This window comes from Sciurus vulgaris, assembly GCF_902686455.1.
Source record: "Sciurus vulgaris genome assembly, chromosome: 10".
In the NCBI taxonomy this organism is placed as follows: domain Eukaryota; kingdom Metazoa; phylum Chordata; class Mammalia; order Rodentia; family Sciuridae; genus Sciurus; species Sciurus vulgaris.
The window spans coordinates 112,977,445-113,003,517 of NC_136470.1; the positions used below are offsets into that span (position 1 = coordinate 112,977,445).

General features: G+C 35.4%; 1 protein-coding gene across 5 annotated transcripts in view; it reads left to right on the plus strand.

Moving 5' to 3' along the window:
- The window catches only part of IFT80 (intraflagellar transport 80), a 126,861-nt gene that overhangs the window by 25,253 nt on the left and 75,535 nt on the right, over positions 1 to 26,073 (plus strand). For 3 of the 5 annotated variants that reach the window (XM_079155506.1, XM_079155505.1, XM_079155502.1), the window contains exons 5-8: positions 1,740 to 1,808; positions 17,599 to 17,708; positions 22,342 to 22,431; positions 24,520 to 24,657. In XM_079155506.1, coding sequence (XP_079011632.1) covers positions 1,740 to 1,808; positions 17,599 to 17,708; positions 22,342 to 22,431; positions 24,520 to 24,657 — 407 coding nt within the window. The remainder of the gene's footprint in view (positions 1 to 1,739; positions 1,809 to 17,598; positions 17,709 to 22,341; positions 22,432 to 24,519; positions 24,658 to 26,073) is intronic. The other 2 variants (XM_079155504.1, XM_079155503.1) reach the window with 2 other exon arrangements.

The following is a 26,073-nucleotide window of genomic DNA, read 5'->3' on the forward strand; positions in this document are numbered from 1 at the left end:
CATTTTGAGTTGACTTTTGTGTAGGTTGATAGGGATCTAGTTTCATTTTTCTACATGTGAATATTCAGTTTTCCCACAGTCCTTTGTTAAAAGGCTATATATCCTCCAACATATCTTTTTGGTGTGTTTTTCCTGGATCAGTGTGGGTTTGTGTCTGTCTTCTATTCTTCTGTTCTACCTGTTTTTATGCCAGTGCCATGATGTTTTAGTTACTATAACTCTCTAATGTAATTTGAAATAGGGTATTATGATTGTTCTTTTCTCTTTTTTTTTTTTTTTTTTTTTTTTTTTGCTATTTTGGGTCTTTTGCTCTTCCATATGAAGTTTATAATTTTTTTTCTATATTTTTTAAAATTTTTAGTTGTAAAAATTTTATTTTTATGTGGTGCTGTGAATCGAACCCAGTGCCTCACATGTGCTCGGCAAACACACTACCACTGAGCCACAACCCCAGCCCTTTTTTAGATTTTTGAAGAATGTCATTAATATTTTGATTACTTTGGTAATATAGCCATTTTAATGATTTTACTTCTGTCTATTTATGAGCATGGGAGGTCTTGCCATCCTCTAGAGTCTTTTCAATTTATTTTTTCAGTGTTTTTTAATTTTCATTGTAGAGGTCTTTCAAGCCTTTGGTTAAATTTATTTCCAGGTTTTTTTGTTTATTTTGTTTTGTTTTAGGCTGTTGTAGACTTGTTTTCTTGATTTCTTTCTCGGTGGATTTGTATGCTGATTTTATGTCTTTCTACTTTGCCAAATTTGTTTGTCAGCTCTAGAAGTCTTCTGGTGGAACTTCTAAAATCTTCTGAAGGATAGGATCTTATCATCTGCAAAAAGTTGATAATTTGATTTCTTCCTTTCCTATTTGTTTTCCTTTTATTTCCTTCTCTTACCTAATTACTCTAAAATTTCAAGTAGTGGTCTCACATGTATCTTAAACTTCTTTTCCAGTGGCCTCTTTTTTGTCATATAAATGTGGTTGATGTCACTTATTTTAAAAATTAAGAAGGAAAATAAGTTCTAGTCTGGGGCCATAGCTCAGTGGTAGAACACTTATCTAGTATGCACAAAGCCCTGAGTTTGATCCCTAGCACTGCCTAAAATAAAATTAAGAATAAATTAAATTAAAATAAGAACAAAAATCCCCTTTTTTAATAACCATCTTGCTAAAACTTCCTCTTTTTCCTTTTTAGCTAAACTATTCAATAGAGTAGTCCATTATTTCATTTCATTCAGTCCCTAACTCACTAATTTTTACTACACTGAAAATATTTCTTAGTTGTTGTTTGTGTGTGTGTGCGTGTGTGTGTGTATGTGTGTGTGTGTGGGGGGGGGTACTGGGGATTGAACCCTGGGGTACTTCAGCACTGAGCCCTTCTTATTTTATTTTGAGACAGGGTTTCCCAAGCTGGCCTTAAATTTATAATCCTCCTGTCTCAGCCAACTCGAATTGCTAGGATTATAGGCCTGTACCTGACTTTCTCTTAGAATTCTAAAATGGTGATTATGGTGACAATGGAAGCAGTATATGAATAATAGTAAGTCTTCTAAGATCGAAGGAAAAAATACAATTTTTGTCATGGAAGGGTGTTTTGACAAAATTGTTTTAAAGTAATTTCTATTAATTTTTACAGTTCTAAAGCATTCTATCATTTAGAGTAAATTTTATGCAAATTTTAAATATGCATTATATTGATACTGTTTTTATATGCAAATTTAATGGTTTAATTTATTTTCAGTTGGAGAAGATGGACAAATTAAAATTTGGTCAAAGACTGGGATGCTTAGATCAACTTTAGCTCAGCAAGGTATGCTTTATAATTGATAATTTTATTTTTGAAAATTGTAGAATACAAAAATACCTTAATGTTTTCCTTTAGAGGCCAACTTTGGTCAAATTTAAAACCTAGAATCTCTTCTTTCTATTTACACTTTTTTTCCTTATTTTCCATGATATCTGGTGGACTTTGGTAACCATATTATATTCAAGCCAAGAAATACATGAAATACTAATGGGACTTTTCTTTATGTTAGTGAATCTGTATAAAAGCAGTTATAGGCTAAGTATTTTTGTGAAGTAATTCTGAAGCTTTTGGAGCATTTCCTGTACTGATTAGGGATGGGTGTCTAGTTGAGTAACTCGTAGTCATAGAAGACAGTAAACGTATCACCTTACTTAAAAAGTCCCAGTAAATTCATATTATTAGCACCCTTTCTAAATTATGTTTGCATTTGATTTCTATCCTAATAGAGGGGAACAGACACACTGATGACTGAAACTTGGTAGCCTCACTATTTAAAGGAACATCTCAGTGTTCCTTATTAATGGAAAATAGAGGCAGTAAGTTGATCTCATGGTCATTCCCGTTGGAATTTAGAGCACATGTGACTTTTTTTTCAATGTAGCAAATGATTTTCCTAATTAGGTTTTATGTAGGACAGTAAAGTAGTTTTACTGGTAACCTGAGAGCAGATATGAGCTGATCGTCGAAGACAGGTTGCCAGAACACTTGTAGATCATTCTTCAGAATTATAGGTTGACTAAAAATTTTTACATTTTATTTTTAAAAATCATATTTACTCTTAGGATAACATTAACTGTCCATTAACTAAATGTTAACAAAAATAACTAGAAGTACTAAGTAGTATTTCTCTTCTGAGTTTGAGTCTTTGCTACAAATAATCTTCTGATAGAATCCATGGGTAGAAAATGTAGGGTTCATAGAAGTAGTCATGGGTGAATTTCAGTTTATAAAAGTCAATTTATTATTACTTTAGTAATAAAGTGTTAAAATGTACCTTTAGAAAAAAAATCTTACTTTATTCTTCTAGTGGGCTTGAGAATTTGCTTTCTACTTTATCCTTTTTTTTTTTTTTTTTTTTTTTTTTTTTTTTTCAGTGCTGGGATTGAACCCAGGGCTTTGTGCATTGCTAGACACATGCTTTACCCCTAAGCTGCAGCCTCAGCCCCTATAGATTTTTCTGCTAAGACTAATTGTATAGACTATGTGGCATTCCTACTTTCTGATGAGTGATTTATGAGTAATTGACAGAATTCTCCTACAGATCACCAGCCCCCTTGAAAGGGTTGCAGGAAATTTCAGTAGTGTCAGCTCTTTCTGTTGCTGAGGCATCCTTTTTTTCCTTCCTTCTCACCCACCTCTCTTTCTTCCCTCCCATACTGGTGTTTGAACTCATGGATGCTTTAACACTGAGTTATACCTGCAGCCCACTTTATTTTTTACTTTGAGACATGGTCACTGGCCTTGACCTTGTTCTTCTCCTGCTTCGGCCTCCTGAGTTGCTGGGATTATAGGCATGTACCACTATACCCCAGTTTCCTTTCTTTCTTTCTTTTCCTAATCAGTTTCCTTGCCTACAAATGGCACAGATCTCTGGAGAGATTTTGAAAGATTATCCCTGTTTCTACCATCAAAGATTTGAATTTTTTCTCAAGATCTTTTACCTTCATAATCAGAAAAAGCCTCTGGTTATTTTTATTATTATTACTCTTTTTTTGTAGTGCGTGGGACTGAACTCAGGGCCTTATATGCATGGTAGGCAGGCACTCTTATCAAGAGCTCCTCCCCAACATCAGTCTTATTTTTTTTTATATATATATACATAAACTTCCTTTGGTGAGTTTTGAGGGCGATTATAAATCTGAACTACTGAGAGCAAGATGCTAAAAAGCTCAAGTCAGAAGAAGGCAAAGTAGGTGGGTATGAAGAGCTCCTCCCTCCTTTGAAGAGAGAAACTGTAAATTTTGATATAAAAATGAAAACTAAAATTATTGTAAGACTTGGAAATCTATAAATAGTGCTGAAAGCATCTTTGTGGTTTTGTTTTCATGTTTATGGTAATTATGCTTATTTTCTGATGAATAAAAAGGAGCCCACTTAATGCTCCTTTCTTTCCTTTTTTTTCTTTGCCTCTTTCTCATTTACCTTTGGATCTATCACTTTAGACTTTCTAAAAATAGAAACTTAGTTAATGTAAACTAGAAAATAGAAACTATAGAAAATAGAAAAAATAGAAACTTTGTTAATGTAAACATTGTTGATCATAGAAGTTAGTGATAATATACTATTTGTTCAGTATTGTAGTTTACCTGTACATATGATGGGTCTGGAAACCAGCTACTTATTTGACTCTTATTGGGAAAATGCATTCAGAGTTCCCAAACTTACAAGTTAGAAACACATGTTCACAAATTAGGGACTTTATATAATAAAAATGGGCCTGTGGGATGAATCTATTTTCCTGGGCATGGTGGAGACCCAATATTATAGTAAAGTCAGCTCATTTTATGTACATATTTAGATTTCCTGTTTTGGTGTTTTTTTTTTTTTTTTTTTTTTTTTTTTTTTGGTACCAGGATTGAACCCAGGTCTAGATTTCCTGTTTCTTTTGAAAAAATGGGAAGATAACAGCAGTATTGGGCTTGCTATCTGACACAATCAGAGTTTAGTAGTAGTTGCTTCAGTTTTAGATTTTTAAGTTTTCCTACTCGTTTCTCTATGCTTCTGCCTGCTTCATTAATTTGTGTTACATGATAGAACACAACATAAGTGATTTTAAATTTAATTTTTAGTGCATAGCATTGTATTTTTGTCTTAATTTGTTTAATAGATAAAACATAGTGTTATTTTGTTTTGTTTTTTTGAGTCAGGGTCTTATGTTGGTTAGGCTGGGCTGAAGCTCTCCATCTTCTCACTTCAGTCTCCTGAGTAGCTCAGATTATGTGCCTACCTCTTGTAGTTTTATTTTATATGCTTTTTTTCTTTTTAAGTATTACCCATGTCTCATATTGCTCCTGTCTTCTGGCTACCCAACTCATCTTTCTATAGGCAATTAGTGTTACCAGTTTGTTTTTAGTACTTCAGGGCCTCATACATGCTAGGCAAGCACTGTGCCACTGAGCTACGTTCCTAGCCACCAGTTTCTTGTGTAGCAAATATGCATTTATATATTTTTCTTTTATAAACAAATAGTTGCATACTATTACAGTATACTTGCTCTTTTTTCACTTGAATCATGACCTATTTTAGAGATAATTCCATTTCATCATTCATAAAAATCTCCCTCAAATTATTTTCTAAGGCAGATAGATGACCATTTTATGTACCCAACCACAATATTTGAAGATTCCAGTTTCACCATATCCTTGTCAATGCCTGTCACCGTGTTTCTTTGTATGTGTGTGATTGAACAAAGGGCCTCATACATGCTAAGTATGTACTCTACCACTTACCTGACTTCCGTGCCTCCTGCTCTTCTGTCTCTGTGCTTCTAATCATGCTAACTTCCTTCTAATTCTACTCCAATGCCAACAAACACATTTTCCTGATTTCAAGGATCTTCTCTCCATACAAAGCATTATATCTGCCTCTCTGTCCTCCAGTGGCACTACATAGCAATGAACATGTTCTACCTTATGTTATAGTTATTAATATTTCATCATCTTTATTAGATTTATTATAGATAGGTTCCTTATTTTACTATTCCATTCCTTCATTTGAAAATAGAAGGAAATGTTTTAATGGTTTGTAGTATTACTTTATCCCAATTTGAATTCATGATTAAAATACACAGTGTAACACACTGGCCTAATTGTAATTATTCCCAACCTATGTATTATTTTTTTCCTATTAAGAAGTAATAACTTTTCATACATACCAGTAAGAATCATTTTTATAAGTTTAATTTTTCCTCCCAAAAAATGGGATTAATAAACTTTCTATGTTAGAGAACAAAGTTATTACTATGACTGTTTTCTAGGTGAACATCCAGCCCCAGTAGTCAAAAAATGAATGCAAAAATTAATTTCTAGTCATCAAGAAAGAAGCATAATTAACATAGACGTGAAGACAAAATCATAAGGATCTTTCAACACTGTTTATGGAATTCAAAGTTTCACAATAATTTGGGTGTATGTTATTTTGTATTTCTGTAGCAAAAGTTTTTTCTCATGTGGAAACTAGCAGGAAAGAAAGAAAAAAAAAGGGACATCATGAAAGTAGAAGAAACAATAGGGCAGAAGAAGGGAAAAAAGAAGGTAAGAGGGGAGAGTAGGAGGAGAAATTAGGAATCAGTGTTGACCAAATTATGTTATATGCATGTACAAATATGTCTCAGTGAAACACACTATTCTGTATATTAATATGCACCAATAGATCAATTTTTTAAAAAGTAATAGCAACAAAGACTGGGGGGAAAAAAGCTGTACAAAATGTAAAAAAGAAAAAAACATGTTTATTTCTTTCTTCACTAGGAAAGAGTCCTCACTCCACCTGTCTTACTTTCCTACTTGAGCAATTGGCATCTAGCTCTAACTCTTAGTAGTTCAGATTCACAATAACTCAAAATTTGCAATTTCTATGGGGGAGTAGATCTGGGCTAGGGTGTAGGTTATCTGAGGAATATAGTACAGTCAGAGGGGCAGGATTCCAACAGCCTTAGATACTAAATAAAGGGTTTTGGAATGTATTCTATAAGCATACAAAACCTTACAAAAATGTTAATAAGTAGGAGGGTAAGAGATATTTACTTAGGAAGATTACCTCAGCAGTGATGTGTAGGGTAAATTAGAAGAGGTAGATATTAAATAGAGGTGGCTAGTGAGGATGTTTCTGAAAGGTCCTGTGCTAGTGCTATTTAAAGTTTGAAGGTAATGACAATGGTAATTGAAAAAAGTGAACAGTTCTGAGGGCTGAAAGGGATTAATATCTTGTAAGTAGTAAAGAGTTCAGAAAGAGGAAAGAATTAGGGAATATGTGTGGAGAGATGATAGTTTTCGAATATTGTAGAATTTGAAATTCTACATGGAAATGTCTTTGGGGCAAGTGGAAATATTAATAGTTCAGAAGTAAAGGCTAAAATATTAACTTGGGAGTCAGTTATGCAAAGGTGAAGGAAGAAAAATGATGCCATAGAGGAAATTGAGACCCCTAAGAGAGGGTGACTGAGGATAGAAACTAAAGAAATAAATGCCTATATTTAAGCTTTTTCTTGCACTGACCAAGTGACATACATAACCAAAAATTTCCTGTTTTTTAATTAACTCTCATTTGATTATAGTTAGTACATGTTCCCTGATGTAGGATGAAAGCAAAATAATTCTTGACTTTTGAATTCTTAATGATATTGCAAAAAAATTGTGTACCTACTAACAAGAATAGCACAGTAAACTCCACTGGTTGCTTATTGCATTTTAAAATCATTTCTAGTAGTGATGGTTAACAGATAGTGCTTATTTAGTGCCAGACTTTATTCTAAGTACTGTACTTAAAAATTCACTCGTTAAAGACCTATATTACGTTCAAGGCAAAGATAGCCAATGCTTCATTATAATAGTGAACCTTTATTTCAAATGCTTTCTTAAAAACATACAAAAACAACTGTCAGGGGTTACTTTTATAGTGTGAATGTGAAAAACATATTTGACCAGGTACTTCCTTAAAACAATTGAAATACATTTTTGTCTCCTCTTGTGTGGTTTAAAATGCCTTCAACAGGTTGAAAGAATTTAGATAATTTGTTTTACAGAGAGATAAGGGCCTGACATTTAACACAGCCCCAGGTGCATGTGGTTTCTTAAAAAATGTCAAAAAGGTCACATGATTTTAGTGTACAAAGTCAGAAAAACAAGATCTTTTTGAGTGTCTCAACTGAAATGGAGCATAAATAAAAATTCCCAATATAAAAAGTAAGAAATTATTTAACTATTGTAAAATTATTTTCTTGGTTTTTGCCTATTTTTGTTAATAATGAAGGCAATAACATCTTGTTAAATAATTTGCTAAACTCTTTGTTTTAAGTAATTCAATCTGGAGCCTTAATTTATTATATCCATACTGATTTTGCAAAGTGAAATATAGCACTAGGAATAATTCATGCTTTTAATAGGTATGATTGTACCGACATTTAAAATGTTACAGATTTGTTTCAAATATTAGTGGAATTTCATAATAGAAATTGTAATTTTCTTTGTGAAGCTAATTAATCACTTTGAATAATGATTTTCATTAGAACTACCCAAATTGAAAGTTATTTAACTGTGTTCATCTCCTTTTGAAAATGTTTACTTATTTAGTAATTTCACACTTAATATTTTATTTAAATGTAAGAAATTAGTATACTGAAGTCTTCTCTTAGTTCTTGATATTATATCAGTTTTGAAATTTTAGTGGTTAGAGTTGAACTAACCACCTATCGACTGAGGTGTCGATATTATTTATTGCTGTTTACTTATAAAGAACTTCATATTTGTTTCCATTGCTTGTATTTCAATGGAAGGAATGTGGTTAGAAATCACATGTTATGACAAAGGAATTATTTTACTTTTCCTCTGTAAGCTTATTTTGGTTTTATATCCTAAATTATAAATGTTGGTTTAACATTGTTGTTTAAAAATTATTATTTAAACAGGAAATAAATTTTCTCTTTGTCCCATCAGGGTAGATAACTATTCTGAAGAAAGGAGGATATGGTGACACAACTGACTGAATGGGGCCACAAATTAAATGTTAAAGTTAGGAGAATGAAAGCATCCCTAGCTCCTCATCCTATACCCCAGCTGTGCCTTTTACCTTAACTGCAGGCCTAAAGTTACATCATGTATAACTCAATAGGAATTGTATTTACTGAATTATTTCCTTGGGGGTAGATGTTTGTCATAGTTTAGTATACACCCCTAGGAAAGTAATATTCTAACTTAGGAGTCATGTATGGTTTTTAAAACCTTGCTTTTGTAAATATAACTGGGTTGATATTTCGTAGATTAATTATATAACCTTGATTTGCTTTTCTAATGAATAGGTCGCTGGGTGAAAAGTGAAATACAGATTATTTATTTATTTATTCTATTTTTTTTTTATTGTAAACAAATGGGATACATGTTGTTTCTCTGTTTGTACATGGCGTAAAGTCATACCATTTGTGTAATCATAAATTTACATAGAGTAATGTTGTTTGATTCATTCTGTTATTTTTTCCCTTCCCCCCACCCCTCCCACCCTCTTTACCCTCTATACAGTACTTCCTTCCTCCATACTTGCCCCCCTCCCTAACCCTAACTCTAACCCTAACACTAATCCTTCCCTCCCCCCCATTATGTGTCATCCTCCACTTATTAGCGATATCATTCGTCCTTTCGCTTTTTGAGATTGGCTTATCTCACTTAGCATGATATTCTCCAATTTCATCCATTTGCCTGCAAATGCCATAATTTTATCATTCTTTATGGCTGAGTAATATTCCATTGTATATATATACCACAGTTTCTTTATCCACTCATCAATTGAAGGGCATCTAGGTTGGTTCCACAGTCTGGCTATTGTGAATTGAGCAGCTATGAACATTGATGTGGCTGTGTCTCTGTAGTATGCTGATTTTAAGTCCTTTGGGTATAGGCCAAGGAGTGGGATAGCTGGGTCAAATGGAGGGTCCATTCCAAGTTTTCTAAGGAATCTCCACACTGCTTTCCAGAGTGGCTGCACTAATTTGCAGCCCCACCAGCAATGTATGAGTGTACCTTTCTCCCCACATCCTCGCCAACACCTGTTGTTGCTCGTATTCTTGATAATCGCCATTCTAATTGGGGTGAGATGGAATCTTAGGGTGGTTTTGATTTGCATTTCTCTTATTACTAGAGATGTTGAACATTTTTCCATATGTTTGTTGATTGCTTGTAGATCTTCTTCTGTGAAGTGTCTATTCATTTCCTTAGCCCATTTGTCGACTGGATTATTTGAATTCTTGGAGTAAAGTTTTTTGAGTTCTTTATAGATTCTGGAGATTAGTGCTCTATCTGAAGTATGATTGGCAAAGATATTCTCCCATTTTGTAGGCTCTTTCTTTGCATTGCTGATAGTTTCCTTTGCTGAGAGAAAGCTTTTTAGTTTGAATCTATTCCAGTGGTTGATTCTAGCTTTTATTTCTTGTGCTATGGGAGTCCTGTTAAGGAAGTCTGATCCTAGACCAACAAGGTGAAGATTTGGACCTACTTTTTCTTCTATAATCTGCAGGGTCTCTGGTCTGATTCCGAGGTCCTTAATCCATTTTGAGTTTAGTTTTGTGCATGGTGAGAGATATGGGTTTAGTTTCATTCTGTTGCATATGGATTTCCAATTCTCCCAGCACCATTTGTTGAAGAGGCTATCTTTTCTCCATTGCATATTTTTGGCACCTTTGTCTAGTATGAGAAAATTGTATTTATTTGGGTTTGTGTCCGTGTCCTCTATTCTATACCATTGATCTACCTTTCTATTTTGGTACCAATACCATGCCGTTTTTGTTACTATTGCTTTGTAGTAGAGTTGAAGATCTGGTATTGCAATACCCCCTGTTTCACTCTTCCTGCTAAGGATTGCTTTAGCTATTCTGGGTTTCTTATTCGTCCAGATGAATTTCATAATTGCTTGCTCTATTTCTGTAAGGTACATCATTGGGATTTTAATTGGAATTGCATTGAATTTGTATAGCACTTTAGGTAGTATGGCCATTTTGACAATATTAATTCTTCCTATCCAAGAACATGGAAGATCTTTCCATCTTCTAAGGTGTTCTTTAATTTCTTTCTTTAGTGTTGTATAGTTCTCATTGTAGAGGTCTTTCACCTCTTTTGTGAGATTGATTCCCAAGTATTTTATTTTTTTTGAGGCTATTGTGAATGGGGTAGTTTTCCTAATTTCTCTTTCTGAAGATTCATCACTTATGTATAAAAATGTGTTGGATTTATAGGCATTGATCTTGTAACCTGCTACTTTCCTGAATTCACTTATGAGTTCTAAGAGTTTTCTGGTGGAATTTCCAGGTTCCTCTAAATATATAATCATGTCATCAGCGAACAGGGATAGTTTGAGTTCCTCTTTTCCAATTCATATCCCTTTAATTTCTTTGGTTTGTCTAATTGCTCTGGCCAGAGTCTCAAGAACAATGTTGAATAGAAGTGGTGAAAGAGGGCATCCCTGCCTTGTTCCAGTTTTTAGGGGGAATGCTTTCAGTTTTTCACCATTTAGAATGATATTAGCCATGGGCTTAGCATAAATGGCCTCTACAATGTTAAGGAATGTTCCCACTATCCCTATTTTTTCTAGTGTTTTGAGCATGAAGGGGTGCTGTATTTTATCAAATGCTTTTTCTGCATCTATTGAAATAATCATGTGATTCTTGACTTTAAGTCTATTAATGTGGTGAATTACGTTTATTGATTTCCTGATGTTGAACCAACCTTGCATCCCTGGGATGAAACCAACTTGATCATGGTGCACTATCTTTTTAATATGTTTTTGTATGCGATTTGCTAAAATTTTGTTGAGAATTTTTGCATCGATGTTCATTAAGGATATTGGTCTGAAATTTTCTTTCCTTGATGCGTCTCTGTCTGGTTTAGGTATCAGGGTGATATTGGCTTCATAGAATGAGTTTGGGAGTGTTCCCTCCTCTTCTATTTTATGGAATACTTTGAGAAGTATTGGAATGAGCTCTTCTTTAAAGGTTTTGTAGAACTCGGCTGAGAACCCATCTGGTCCCGGACTTTTCTTTGTTGGTAGACTTTTGATGACTTCTTCTATTTCATTACTTGAAATTGGTCTATTTAAATTGTTTATGTCCTCCTTGTTCAGTTTAGGCAATTCATATGTCTCTAGAAACCTGTTGATGCCTTCAAAATTTTCTATTTTGTTGGAGTATAGATTTTCAAAATAGCTTCTAATTATGTTTTGTATTTCAATTGTGTCTGTTGTGATATTTCCTTGTTCATTCCGAATTTTACTGATTTGGGTTTTCTCTCATCTTCTCTTTGTTAGTGTGGCTAAAGGTTTATCAATTTTGTTTATTTTTTCGAAGAACCAACTATTTATTTTGTCAATTTTTTGTATTGTTTCTTTTGTTTCAATTTCATTGATTTCAGCTCTGAGTTTAACTATTTCCTGTCTTCTACTACTTTTGGTGCTGTTCTGTTCTTCTTTTTCTAGGGCTTTGAGCTGTAGTGTTAGGTCGTTTATTTGTTGAGTTTTACTTCTTTTATTAAATGCGCTCCATGAAATAAATTTCCCTCTAAGTACTGCTTTCATAGTGTCCCAGAGATTTTGATATGATGTTTCTTTGTTCTCATTTACCTCTAAGAATTTTTTAATTTCCTTCCTAATATCTTCTGTTATCCATTCATCATATAGTAGCATATTGTTTAATCTCCAGATGTTGGAATAGTTTCTGTGTTTTACTCTTTCATTTATTTCTAACTTCAATCCATTATGATCTGATAGAATACATGCTAGTGTCTCTATCTTCTTGTATTTGCTAACATTAGCTTTGTGGCCTAATGTACGGTCTATTTTAGAGAAGGATCCATGTGCTGCTGAGAAGAAAGTGTAGTCGCTCTTGTTTGGATGGTATATTCTATAAATGTCCGTTAAGTCTAAATTATTGATTGTGTTATTGAGATCTATGGTTTCTTTGTTCAATTTTTGCCTGGAAGATCTGTCCAGTGGTGAGAGAGGTGTGTTAAAATCACCTAGTATTATTGTGTTATGGTCTATTTGGTTTCTGAAATTGAGAAGGATTTATTTGACATACATGGATGAGCCACTGTTTGGGGCATAGATGTTTATGATTGTTATATCTTGCTGATTTATGCTTCCCTTAAGCAGTATGAAATGACCTTCTTTATCCCTTCTGACTAACTTTGGCTTGAAGTCCACATTATCTGAAATGAGGATGGATACTCCAGCTTTTTTGCTGAGTCCATGCGCATGGTATGTTTTTCCCCATCCTTTCACCTTTAGTCTATGGGTATCTTTTTCTATGAGGTGAGTCTCTTGCAGGCAACATATTGTTGGATCTTTCTTTTTAATCCAATCTGCCAGTCTATGTCTTTTGATTGATGAATTCAGGCCATTAACATTCAGGGTTATTATAGAGATATGATTTGGTTTCCCGGTCATTTGGTTCATTTTTTAAATTTTGTTTATTTGTTTGACACAACTTATTTTCTCCTTTATTTGACAATTCCTTTAGGATAATTCCTCCCTTTGCTGGTTTGCTTCTTTGTTTTTCATCTCTTCCTCATGGAATATTTTGCTGAGAATGTTCTGTAATGCTGGCTTTCTTTTTGTAAATTCTTTTAGCTTTTGTTTATCATGGAAGGATTTTATTTCATCGTCAAATTTGAAGGTAAGTTTTGCTGGGTATAAGATTCTTGGTTGGCATTCATTTTCTTTCAGGGCTTGAAAAATGTTGTTCCAGGCCCTTCTGGCTTTTAGGGTCTGGATTTAAAAATCTGCTGATATCCATATTGGTTTCCCCGTGAATGTAATTTGGTTCTTTTCTCTCACAGCCTTTAAAATTCTGTCTTTATTTTGTATGTTAGGTATTTTCATTATAACGTGCCTTGGTATGGGTCTGTTGTAATTTTGTGTATTTGGAGTCCTATAAGCCTCTTGAACTTGATTTTCCATTTCATTCTTCAGATTTGGGAAATTTTCTGATATTATTTCATTGAATACATTGTTCATTCCTTTGGCTTGTTTCTCTAGGCCTTCCTCAATCCCAATAATTCTTAAATTTGGCCTTTTCATGATATCCCATAGTTCTTGTAGATTCTGTTCATGATTTCTTACCATCTTCTCTGTTTGTTCAACTTTGTTTTCAAGGTTAAATATTTTGTCTTCAATGTCTGAGGTTCTGTCTTCCAGGTGTTCTATCCTATTGGATATGCTTTCTATGGAGTTCTTAATTTGGTTTATTGTTTCCTTCATGTCAAGGATTTCTGTTTGTTTTTTTTTCAATATCTCTAACTCTTTATTGAAATGATCTTTTGCTTCCTGTATTTGCTCTTTTAACTGTCGATTGGTGCGATCAATCAATGCTTGCATTTGCTCTTTCATCTCATCATTCAGTGCGTGCATTTGCTCTTTCATCTCATCGTTTGCTTCTCTGATCATTTTAATTATGTACATTCTGAACTCCTTTTCTGTCATTTCTTCTGCCATGCTGTCACTGGGTTTTATTGATGTAACATTTAGATTTGTTTGCAGCATTTTCTTTCCTTGTTTTCTCATATTGTTCAGGTATCAGAGGACCGCTGAGATATTGCAGATTTCCTCTACTGACTTACAATGTCCCCGAAGATTTCTATATATATCCCCCCTTAGCCTTCAGTAGGCTGAAGTCTTGGAGGAAGTTGATAATGCGGTGCTCCACAAGGAAGCTGCCTCTCTACGAGTGGTGGCCTTCAGGTGGGGTATAATCCCTGCTAGTGGGCAGAAGTGCCTCCACTTGTTGACCAATGGTTATCCAAAGGGGACCTAGGCTGTGGGCTGAGGCAAGGCCTGTTTGGGCCTGAGTCTCTGGTTTTACCGTCCTTGTGGTGAAACCTCACCCAGCAGGGAAGACTCACCCGGTGGGGAGGTCTCGCTGGTCAGTTCCCTCCTGGAGGTTCCCCTCAATTTACAGCTACCGCCTGGGCTGGGCTGCCTTCCTCTGCAAAGTTCCCAGGGGCCCGGCCCTACCTCCTGGGCCTGGGAGCCTCACCCTTTGCAGATGACTCTCCTTAGGCTGCCCTTCCTCAGAGAATCTGCCCGCAGGCCTGGAACCTTCGCTCCGCCCTAAGCCTGTCTCTGTGGGGCTCTTCCACCAAGAAGCCTCCTAGATCATGGGACCCTGCTCTGCACCTAATCACCTGGCTATGTGGCCCCTCCTCTGAGCAGCCACCTGGGGCCCTGTACAATCGCTCTGAATCCCAGAGACCCGCCACACACCTCTTCCTCCAGACAGCCGCCCACTATTCCTGTGCGGTCACTAGGAGTCCAAGAAACTCACTGCGTGCCTCCACCTCCACCAACCACCCGTAGACCTGGGCAATCAATCACTCCGAGTCGAAGTGACCCTCCCCGTTCCTCTTCCTTCTCCAGATAACCCCCCGGGTGTTCAGGAGCGGTCGCTCTGAGTGGCTCTGAGTCCACGTGACCCGCAGCACGGGTCCTCTGGGCAACCGCCCGGAGCTCTGGTGCGGCCACTCAAGACCAAGCAACCCACCACGGTTCCCCTCCAGGCAGACCCCTGTGTTCAGGAGCTGTCACTTTAAGTCCAAACAACTCACCACTCGCCTTCTCCTCTGAGCAGCCACCTGGAGCGCTAATGCAGTCACTGCGAGTCCAAAGGACCCGCCGCGCTCCTCCTCCTCCTCCTCCTACTCCTCCGGGCAGGCCCCGGGGTTCAGAAGTGGTCTGAGTCCAAACAGCTTGCCACGCAGCCCCTCCTCTGGCAACCGCCTGTACCTCTGGTGTAGTCACCCCGAATCCAAGCGGCCGCGCTCCTCTTCCTCCTCTTCGTCCTCAGGGCAGGCCCCGGGGTTCAGAAGCGTCCTTCTGAGTCCAAACAGCTCGCCGCGCAGCTTCTCCTCTGGCAACCGCCTGTAGATCTGGTGCAGTCACTCTGAATCCAAGTGGCCACGCTCCTCCTCCTCCTCCTCAGGGCAGGCCCCGGTGTCCGGAGTCCACACAGCTCTCCTCGCCACTCTTCCCCTGGGCAGCCGCCGGAGCCCCAGTGGTTGCTCCGAGTCCCAGCGCTGTGCCGAGCGGCCTCCTTTACGGCGCTCCCAGCTGTCCGAGTTCACTGCTCCAGCGGGGGGAGGGGCGTCTCGCCGGCAGTTCTACTTCACAAAGTTTCCTGGGTTCCGGGACCACCGTCCCATCCGGGATGCCTCCCCAAGGGGTGAGAGTCACCTGGCTGCTTTGAGTTGGTCCCAAGCGTCTCAATATCTCCTCTTTTGAATCCTGAGTCCTGGAGCTACATGAAATGCAGCCTCCCTCTAGCAAAGGCAGATTTCTTGACCCAGATTATTTATTACCATATTACCAATGCTTTCAATTGATGTGTTTTCATATCTGTTTAAAGAAAAACTAGGCTCTCTTCTGGAAGATATTAGGTAATTAAGAATATAATTAAGAAATACTGTTCTTCAATGTAATTGTTAAAAAATGCAATCTCTAAATTGCTACCAAAAATTAAAAACAATATCAAATTTAATATGTGGTAGGTAAATCAGACCTGTGCTTTTCCCCTGGAAGTGAGTCAACTTTATCCTGGTTATAGCATATGTGAACCTTTTTTAGCTTTGCTTTCAGGCTAAAGCCATACACTATAGATAACAAATCTTTTCCTAGTCTGATATATTTAATTTGCCATTTAAGATCTTATAGTTTGTAAGGGTAGGTTGTACTGGGGTGAGATGATTTCTATCCATTATAATACTGCTGATGGCTATTCATGGGCAGTGATAAGCCATGACTTTTCTGATATGTTTTGACATCTTTAAAAAATGAAGTATATTTTTTATATTTTGTTAACATACTATCTGAAATTTCTGAGCACTCCATATTTTCTCAGCAAGCTCCAAATTGGTTAAAAATATAGTGTGTTGGATGGATGGATATGGTGTATCCATGGAATGGAATGGTGTATGTATGCACAGTGGAGTTTTATTCAGCCATAAAGAAAATGAAATTATGTCATTTACAGGAAAATGGATGGAACTAGAGTCCATCATGTTAAACTAAATAAGTCAAACTCAGAAGTTTAGCGTTAGGTTTATGTTTGCTCTCTTATGTGGAAGCTAGAAAGGAAAAAGGAAAAGAAAAGTCAGGGTGGATTTCATGAAAATCAAAAGGTGATCAGTAGAGAAAAGAGAAGTGGGAAGTGAGAAGGGAGAGGGACAGTGCTAAGGAATGATATTGGCAAATTATATTGTTATATTGTGTGTTGTGTGCATGTAGAAATATATAATAACAAATCCCATCAGTTCGTACAACTGTAATGTATCCATAAAAATGTGGGAAAAGAAAAAAAGGATATATATCATATGTAAACAATGGAGTTTTATTCAACCATAAAGAAGAATGAAAGTTTTTCATTTTCTGGTGAATGGGTGGAAATGGAGAACATCGTGCTAAGTGAAATAGGCCAAACTCAGAAAGTCAAGTGTCGAATGTTTTCTCCTATACAGAAGATGGAAAGAAAAAAAGAAAATGCAGTGTATTTTACAAAATTAGAAGATCAGAAGAGTAGAGGAAGGAATCCAGAGGGAGGGAAGAGGGGAGGACATGGGGAAGTACTGGAGGATGAAATCTACCAAATTATGCTATAAACTTATATGAATATTCTACAACAAATACTGCTTAAATAAATATAATGTATTAATTAAAGTAGTAATAAAAATAATGGAATGGACTTTCAGTAGGATATAGCAAGTGAATGAGGAAGAGGGAGAAAGGAAGGGAGCTGGGGATGAAATTGATCATATTATGTGCATGTATGAATGTGGAATAATGAATCTCAATATTATTTAAAATTGTAATGCACCAATAAAAATGAATTTAAAAAGCAAAAGCAATATGTCAATAGCTCACAGTAGCTTTTTAATGGTTAGTATTAACTCAGTCTGTATTTTAATATCAGGCTATTCTCTAGTTTGAAAGGGTCATTGAGTAGGAAAAGATGAAATAACATACCAGATTGCCTTATTGATTCTCTTAACAGTCTCTCTTTTTATAAGGCATAATAATGAAAGTCATTTTTTTCTCTTCTTTTTTACAGGAACACCAGTGTATTCAGTAGCATGGGGCCCTGATTCAGAAAAGGTTCTTTATACAGCAGGCAAGCAACTGATCATTAAACCTCTTCAACCAAATGCTAAAATTTTACAGGTACTTAGACATTTTAATATTGATATCAGGATTGACCTGTCTGCTAGAGGGTGCTTGTAGTCCCTTTCTTCTGGGTGGTCTTCTTAGTCGAAAGACTTTAAACGTGTGATCATATCAGTCTTTATTATAGAACAGGGAATATCTGTTTATGTTTCTAGCAAAGTTTATTTGAAGTTATTCCAACTCACATTATACCAGTATATCACAAAAATGTTTTTAATTATTTAATTGTCACATAATTTGGCACTACTCGGTTATCTTTAAGATTAGCAGTCAGCCTCAAATGTATAGATTTGATACAAAAGAGCTTGCCTAGACTTTGTTTTTTATCATTATCATCATTATCATCTGTTCAAATACTTGAATTTTCTCCTAAAGCCTAGCATTCTTAGTATTTTCAGAGAGGAGGAAGAGTCATCAATGTAACCCTTAGAGCAAATTACATGTATGTAACTTTTCAAATAACATGGGAACATTTATTTTAAGGATAAGTGTTGAGCTCACATTTTCTTTCGTAGTGTTAAGAAAGAAGAGTTAAGTTAGTAGCTGAATCTTAAAAGGAGAGGAGGAAAGGTTATTCTAAGCCCAGGAAGCAGGAAAAAGGTTCAGAAATAAGAGATAAAGGAGCAAGTGGAGAACCATACAAAAGCAAACAAAAACAAAAACAAAAGAAAGCAACTAAGACAGGTCAAAGTCAGATAAATGAATGGAAAACTTTTAAGCCTTTATCAAGATTTGTTATTTGAGGGCTGGAGAATATAGCTCAGTTGGTAGAGTACTTGCCCTGCATGCACAGGGCCCTGGGTTCAATCCCCAGCACCACCAAAAAAGAAACAAACAAAAAAAAAATGTTATTTGATTCCAGAATGAAGGCAGAATGAAGCTGGGCATGATGGCATACACCTATAATCCCAGTGCCTGGGGAGGTTGAGGGAGGAGTATCGCAAGTTCAAAGCCAGTCTCTTTGCAAGGTCCAAAGCAACTTAGTGAGACTGTTTCAAAATAAAAAATAAAATAAAATAAAAAGGGCTAGGGATATGACTCTGACTCAGTGGTTAAATGCCTCTGGGTTCAATCCGTGGTACCAAAAAAGAAAACAAAAAAAGATTTTTTTCATATGATGATGATGACATATCATAATTTGGGTAATAAGAATAGCTTTCCAGTTAGTCACCTGAGTTCAAATCTTCACTTACTTACCTGTGTGTGACCCTAGGCAAGTTATGAAATATCCTCTGGCATCAACTTTTTGTTCTCTTAGTTGGTGATGCCAGTACCTACTTAGGATTATTGTGAGGATTAAATGAGTGAAATTACAAAATGTATAGGACAGTGCCTGACATGTAGTAAGTATTCAAGTAAGTATTTGTAGCTAGACAGAGTGATATATGCCTGTCATTCCAGCTACTCAGGAATCTGAGGCAGGAGAATTGCAAGTTCAAGGCCAGCCAAGGCAATGTAACAAGATTCTCAAAGTTCAAAAAAAGGGCTCAGGATATAGCTAAGTGGTAAAAGGCATGCCCAGAATATGCAAGGGCCTGTGTTCAATCTCCAGTACTGCCAAAAAAAAAAAAAAAAAGTAGTTTTAATGTATGTTATTATGTTATTTATGAGTTAATATGCCTCTCATACCCTTTAATCAACTAGGGAGGTCAGAAAAAAATGATGTAGAGTGACTAGGTCCTGGCAAGGAATTTAATAACGGAGATTGACAGACCATGGTGGGTATAAAAGTGTTTTAAGAAGCATTAGGTTCAGTAGTTAAGTAGATATACATATCAGTAAGTAAGGAGATAAAACTTTGAGTTTCCATATGATAACTTCAGTATAGATTTTGCTGTATAAATTTCATGTAGTCAGCATATATTTACATTTTTACTGCATGTAGAGCCCTCTAAGAAAGTGCTTTATTTCTAAAAAAACATGAAATAGAAGATATAAGTCCTTGTCCTTATGCAACTAATGTGAAGAATTTGAACAAAGAGAGAATCTGAAAAAAGAGGACTAGTCAAAGTCCTTTCATACCAATTACTTACATGAAATTATACAGTAAAAACAGGCAAGTTGAATGTTTTAGTTTATAACTTAAACTTTTAGTTTCTAGTTATATGAATTTAGATATTTGCCGTTAGGCTATATAAATCAAACTTTTGTCAGGAATCTCTTCTATCATTGATCAGTTTGAATGTAGTTTAGGGATTTGGGAACCTTTGAACTAGAAGATAGTGGAGAGAAAGAATAGTACCCATTATCAAAATTCACCTATAGTGAAAAAGAAATTTAATATAAATAGCAAATTATCCATTTCTTTTGGGAAACTAAATCCAAAACAATTTCCTTGAGCATAAACACATTTGAATTTAGATTGTGCACAAAAAGAAATGCTTTATTAATTCTTGTTTATGGAATGTAGTTTAGAAGACCTTCGAGACACCTAGAACTTGGTTTTATAGTGATAAAATTGGTGTTTATTTATTTATTCAATAAAAATATACTGTATACCTGCTATACATTAGACACTGTGTTAGGTATGAGATATTCAAAGTGGAGTGTATACCAGGGGTTTGGAATGTAGTTCAGTAGTAGAGTGTATCCTTAGCATGTATGAGACACCCTGGGTCAATCCCCAATATCACACATGCAGACAGATGAAAAATGGTAGTCCTAAACTTATTTAGAAAGAAAGGAAGGAAGAAAGAAAGGGAACATAGTTCCCACCTTTAAAGAGTTTCTTGTTCAAAGGGATTTAATAAAATGCCTAAGTTGAGAAATAATTGAAAATTATCTATGAATTATATGTAATATAATGTTTATGTAACATAGAAGCTAGTAATTATAAGAAAATTACAGGGAAAATTTAATTCATATTTTGTTCATAGTTTTTTTTTTTTACCTTTTTAAAGAGATATAATTCACTTACCTTTAAATTTACACATTCAAGTATTCAGTTTGGTAGTCGTTCATGAATTCTGAATGTGCAAAAATTTATTTTGTAACTTTGAAAAAAATCTCTTGAGATCATCTGTGTGTATCTGTATGTCTTGTCATCTTTTCTGTTTATTTCAGGATATTAGATTAATTGTCACAGTTAATTGTGAGAACTATTACATTAAAACATGGTTTACGAAAAACCTTTTTTTTTTAAGATGGGCAGGATGCCTTTATTTGTTTATGTTACGTGGTGCTAAAGATCGATCCCAGTGCCTCACACGTGCTAGGCAAGTGCTCTGCCACTGAGCTACAGCCCCAGTTCCAACATTTGTGTTTAGAAATGTATATTTTTATAATTCTGAATAAAGCAAGCTATAAATTATTGCTTATTCTTCAAGTTTATTTGATCCTAATTTAATATTTTTTTCTGTTTGTTTAAATGACAAAAAATGGAAAAGGATCCAAAGAGAAACTCCTTAAAATCTAATATGAAGATAAATGACTCAGACATTTAAAATACATCCTGAAGTCTTCAAGGAAAGTTAATTCTTTTTACTTATATTATTCGGCCTACATTAGCACTTAATGACATGTAATAATAGCTAAATGGGGACATGAATTACATTTAAGACCAAGATTTCCTTGTTTACTTTCTAGAGTGCCAATTTCTGGGTGACTTATACATATCCATATATATGTATTCTATGTATATTCCCTATATGCACGTGCACACACACACACACACACACACATTTTATATATGTATAATATATTTATGTATGGAAGACATTTTTAAATTATATAGTAAATCAAAGATTATAAGTAGTCTGTGAACCAGACTCAAAGGTGAAGAGAATAAAACTTAAATACACCGAAAGAGAATGAAGAGGGTACTAAAGATGATGTTCATGCAAAAGAACAAAACAAAAAAAGAGAGAGAGAGAGAGAAAGAAACTAGCCTGGTGTTATAACTTAGTGGTAGAGGATGCTTAGCATGTGTGAGAAACCCTGTGTTCCCAATATAGAAAAAAATAATAGAAGGAAAAGAAAAAGAGAATTAGTAAACAAACATAAAGGCAGTATCAGTAGTGGGATCAACTACACAAAGAAGACAGCAAGATTTGGATACAACTGATATTTTGGAGCAGATACTATTTTTATTCCAGTGTTATCACACAAATATCAAGCTTGAAATAGTTCAGCAGCAAGTGATTTTCCATCTGGAATCTAGGCAACTGAGCATATTTATAGGGCATGGTGCTAAGTGCTTTCACTGATACAAGTTAGAAATGAAACAGTAAGATAAGAATCCCTGAGGAGTTGGCAAAAGAATCATTAGAAAGAGGCAAAGAGCTGTGTATAATAGTGTATCTCTATAGTTCCAGCTACATAGGAGACTGAGGCAGGAGAATCACTTGAGCCTGAGGACTTCAAAGATAGTCTAGGCGACATAGCAAGACCTGTCTCTTAAAGAAAAAGAAAAAAAGTTAAGATTCTTTTCTTATAGAAATAGACTTTACTTTTTATTCTTTAAATATTTTTTTAGTTGTTGATGGACCTTTATTTTATTTATCTATATGTGGTGCTGAGAATCAAACTCAGTGCTTCACACATGCTAGACAAGCACTCTGTCTTTGAGCCACAACCTCAGTCCCTAGACTTCACTTTCAAACTTATTATATCTTGTTTTTCTCCCCCATAGTGGAAAGCTCATGATGGCATTATTTTAAAAGTTGATTGGAACTCAGTCAATGATCTTATTTTATCTGCTGGTGAAGATTGTAAATATAAGGTATGTAATATTTAAACTTATCACCTGCTTGAGAGAATCAAATTTAGGTGAAAAGATTTTCACGTTTAAGAATATTATTTCATTCTTTTATGTTAGCTATTACTTTTAACTGTAAAAATTTATGAAGTTATTTTCTAATTTTAAATGGTGTTTTAAAGTTCTACCATAAAAACTATATCATGGTCTATGGAATTTGATTTAATAAGTAGCAGCATCAATATAACCCCTAGTTTTAGTTCAGTTTTTAAATCAGCTCATTTAACCAACCCTGTTGGTTTAATAAACATTAATCAGTTTCAGAACAAAATTGTTTGTGGAGAAGAATAGGCTTTTTTTCTCCTTTTTTGTGGTGCTGAGGATTGAACCAAGGGCCTTGTACAAACATTCTACCTCTGAGGTGAACCCCTAAAATAAGATTAAAGCAACTTAGAGGAACTTTAATTGAAATAAATTCTATTAGAGAATTTTGATAAAGCCCTTACTGGGCTCAAACAAAGTACTAGTCATCTCAGAATGTTACTGTTAAATTTAAAGAACTTAGAATGGGAAGGGATTTTTTTTTCATGTTGAAAACGTTTTTTAATTTTTCTTTTTAGATATACATAACAGTATACATACATGGAGTATAACTTATTCTAATTACATTCTTGAGGTTGTAAATGTTGTGGAGTTTCATTGGTCATGTATTCATATATGAATATAAGAAAGCTATGTCCGTTTCATTCTCTAATCTTTACTATTCTCATGCCCCCTCCCTTCCCCTCATTCCCTTTTGTCTAATCCAGTGAACTTCTATTTTCCCCTCCCCCTTCCTTATTATGTGTTAGCATCCACGTATCAGAGAGAACATTCAGTCTTTGATTTGTAGGGATTGGCTTATTTCTCTTAGCATGTTAGTCTTCATTTCTATCCATTTACCAGCAAATGCCATAATTTCATTCTTTATGGCTGAGTAACATTCATTGTGTATGTTTACCACATTTTCTTAATCCATTCATCTGTTGAAGGGCACCTTGATTGGTTCCATAGCTTAGCTATTGTGAATTGAACTGCTATAAACATTGATGTGGCTGTGTCACTGTAGTATGCTGATTTTAAGTCCTTTGGTATAAACTGAGAAGTGGAATAGCTGGATCAAATGGTGGTTCCTTTCCAAGTTTTCTAAGGAATCTCCATACTGCTTTCCAGAGTGGTTGCACCAATTTGCAGCTCCACCAGCAATGTATGAGTAAACCTTTCCCCCCACACCCTCACCAACATTTACTTATATTTTTGATTGTTTCCATTCTGACTGGAGTGAAATGGAATCTCAGTGTCGTTTTAATTTGCATTTCTCTAATTGCTAGAGATGTTGAACATGTTTTCACATTTGTTGACTGATCATATTTCTTCTGTGAAGTGCATATTCAGTTCCTTAGCCTATTTATTGATTGAGTTATTTGGTGCTTTTTTTTTTTTTTTTTTTTGTTAAGTCTTTTGAGTTCTTTATATATCCTGGAGATTAATGCTTTATCTGAGGTGCAAGTGGCAAAGATTTTCTTCCACTCTGTAGGCTCTCTCTTCATGCTATTGATTGTTTCCTTTGCTGAGAAGCAGCTTTTTAGTTCAGTTCCATCCCATTTATTAATTCTTGATTTTACTTCTTGCACTTTAGGAGTCTTGTCGAGGAAATTGGTTCCTAAGCCCACATGATGGAGAGTTGGGCCTGTTTTTTCTTCTAGTAGGCACAGGATCTCTGATATAATGCCTAAGTTCTTGATCCATTTTGAGTTGAGTTTTGTGCAGAATGAGAGATAGGGCTTCAATTTCATTCTAGTACATGTGGATTAGAATGGGTAGGTTTATCGTTTAATCCAAGGTTTAGTGAAATCTGAAAATTATGATAATGTTTTAAAATATTTTCAAGATATTTTGGTTTCAAGGATTGCAACTTCCCCCCCTTTCTTGTATAGTAGTAAAGACATTCAATTACTAATATTATAAGGTAGTAATTTCTTAAACTTTATTTGGTACCTTATTAAAAGACAAACTTGTTTGTAATAATGTGGTGATTGTTATAAAGTACTTCAAAAATTTTTGCTTTTGTAGGTGTGGGATAGTTATGGCCGCCTCCTATACAGTTCACAACCTCATGAGCATCCTATTACCTCAGTTGCCTGGGCCCCAGATGGAGAATTATTCGCTATTGGGTCATTTCATACTTTACGCTTGTGTGATAAAACTGGGGTAAGTTATAGTGGTGAGCAGTTATACATGTGCTATCATAAATATGGTCATGCACACCTGGTTCTCGGTCTTTAAGAAAACATTTTCAGTGAGTACCCTTCACACCTTCCTTCTTTCTGCAGTGCTAGAGATTGAACCTAGAATCTCCCTCACATCAGGCAAATACTTTTTAACACTGAATTATATCCCTATCCCTCAATGAATGCATTTAAATGAAAATTTCTGATTTGTCTTCTTAGTATACTGATTGAATCAATTCCAGGTTTATGAAACCATATTGTAATTTTAAAGAATGGATATGTTCTCTACTATTTGCCTTTCTGGAAATACTAGTTTTCAGCATGATTATAAAAGATGGTGCAGAATTAAAATTTGTGCCCATTCAATATGAAGAATAGAGATTTTTTTAAGAAAGGTGTTTATACACACACACACACACACACACACACACACACACACACATATATATATTTTTTTAGTTGTCAATGGATCTTTTATTTTATTTATTTATATATGGGGTTAAGTATTGAACCCAGGACCTCACACATGCCAGGCGAGTGCTCTACCACTGAGCCACAACTCCAGCCCTGAGAATAGAGTTTTAAATGTTTTTGCTATTGGTATGTTTCATATTAAAATTTTAGTCATATATTTTTTGCATGGAATTAATAGTAAACTTAAAAACTGGTCATTTTAAAAACAAAGGACTTAGTTCTCTTTGTTAAGAATTTATATTTGAACTGGGTATATTAGCACAAGCCTGTAATCCTAGTGACTTGGGAGGTTGAGGCAGGAGGACCACAAGTTTGAGGTTAACCTGGGCAGTGAGATGCTGTCTCAAAATAAAAATTAAAAAGGACTGTGGGTGTAACTCAGTGGTAGAAAACCCTGGGTTCAATCCCTAATACTTCAAAAAAAAAAAAAAGTTGACTTCTGAATACATGGAAGAACTTTTCCTCATACAAATTCACTTTGGAATCTAGGCAAGCAATCAGGCTCAGCAACATTTAGCTATTGTTCTTGAAGAATCCCCCCAAATAGTAGTATTTGTGGCAAAAATAGTTTGGGCTTGCTAAACAACTTTTCATCACTATAAGAAAATATCTGAGATAATCATGAAGAGAAAAGATTTATCTTGACTCATAGTTGGGGAGGTTCCAGTCCAGGGTCAATTGGCTCCCTATCTTTGGGCCTGTGGTGAGGCAGCAGGAATGTGTGGTAGAGTAAAACCACTCACCTCATCATCCAAGAAGCCAAAGAGAAGGGACTGGCTGGAGTCTCACAATCCCCCTGGGGACATGACCCCAGTGACCTAAGGACCTACCACAAGGCCCTACCTTTTAAAGTTTCCAGGATCTCCCTGTAGTGCTGTCCTGGGCCATTAAAGGAACCTCTAAGATCCAAACTGTAGCAGTA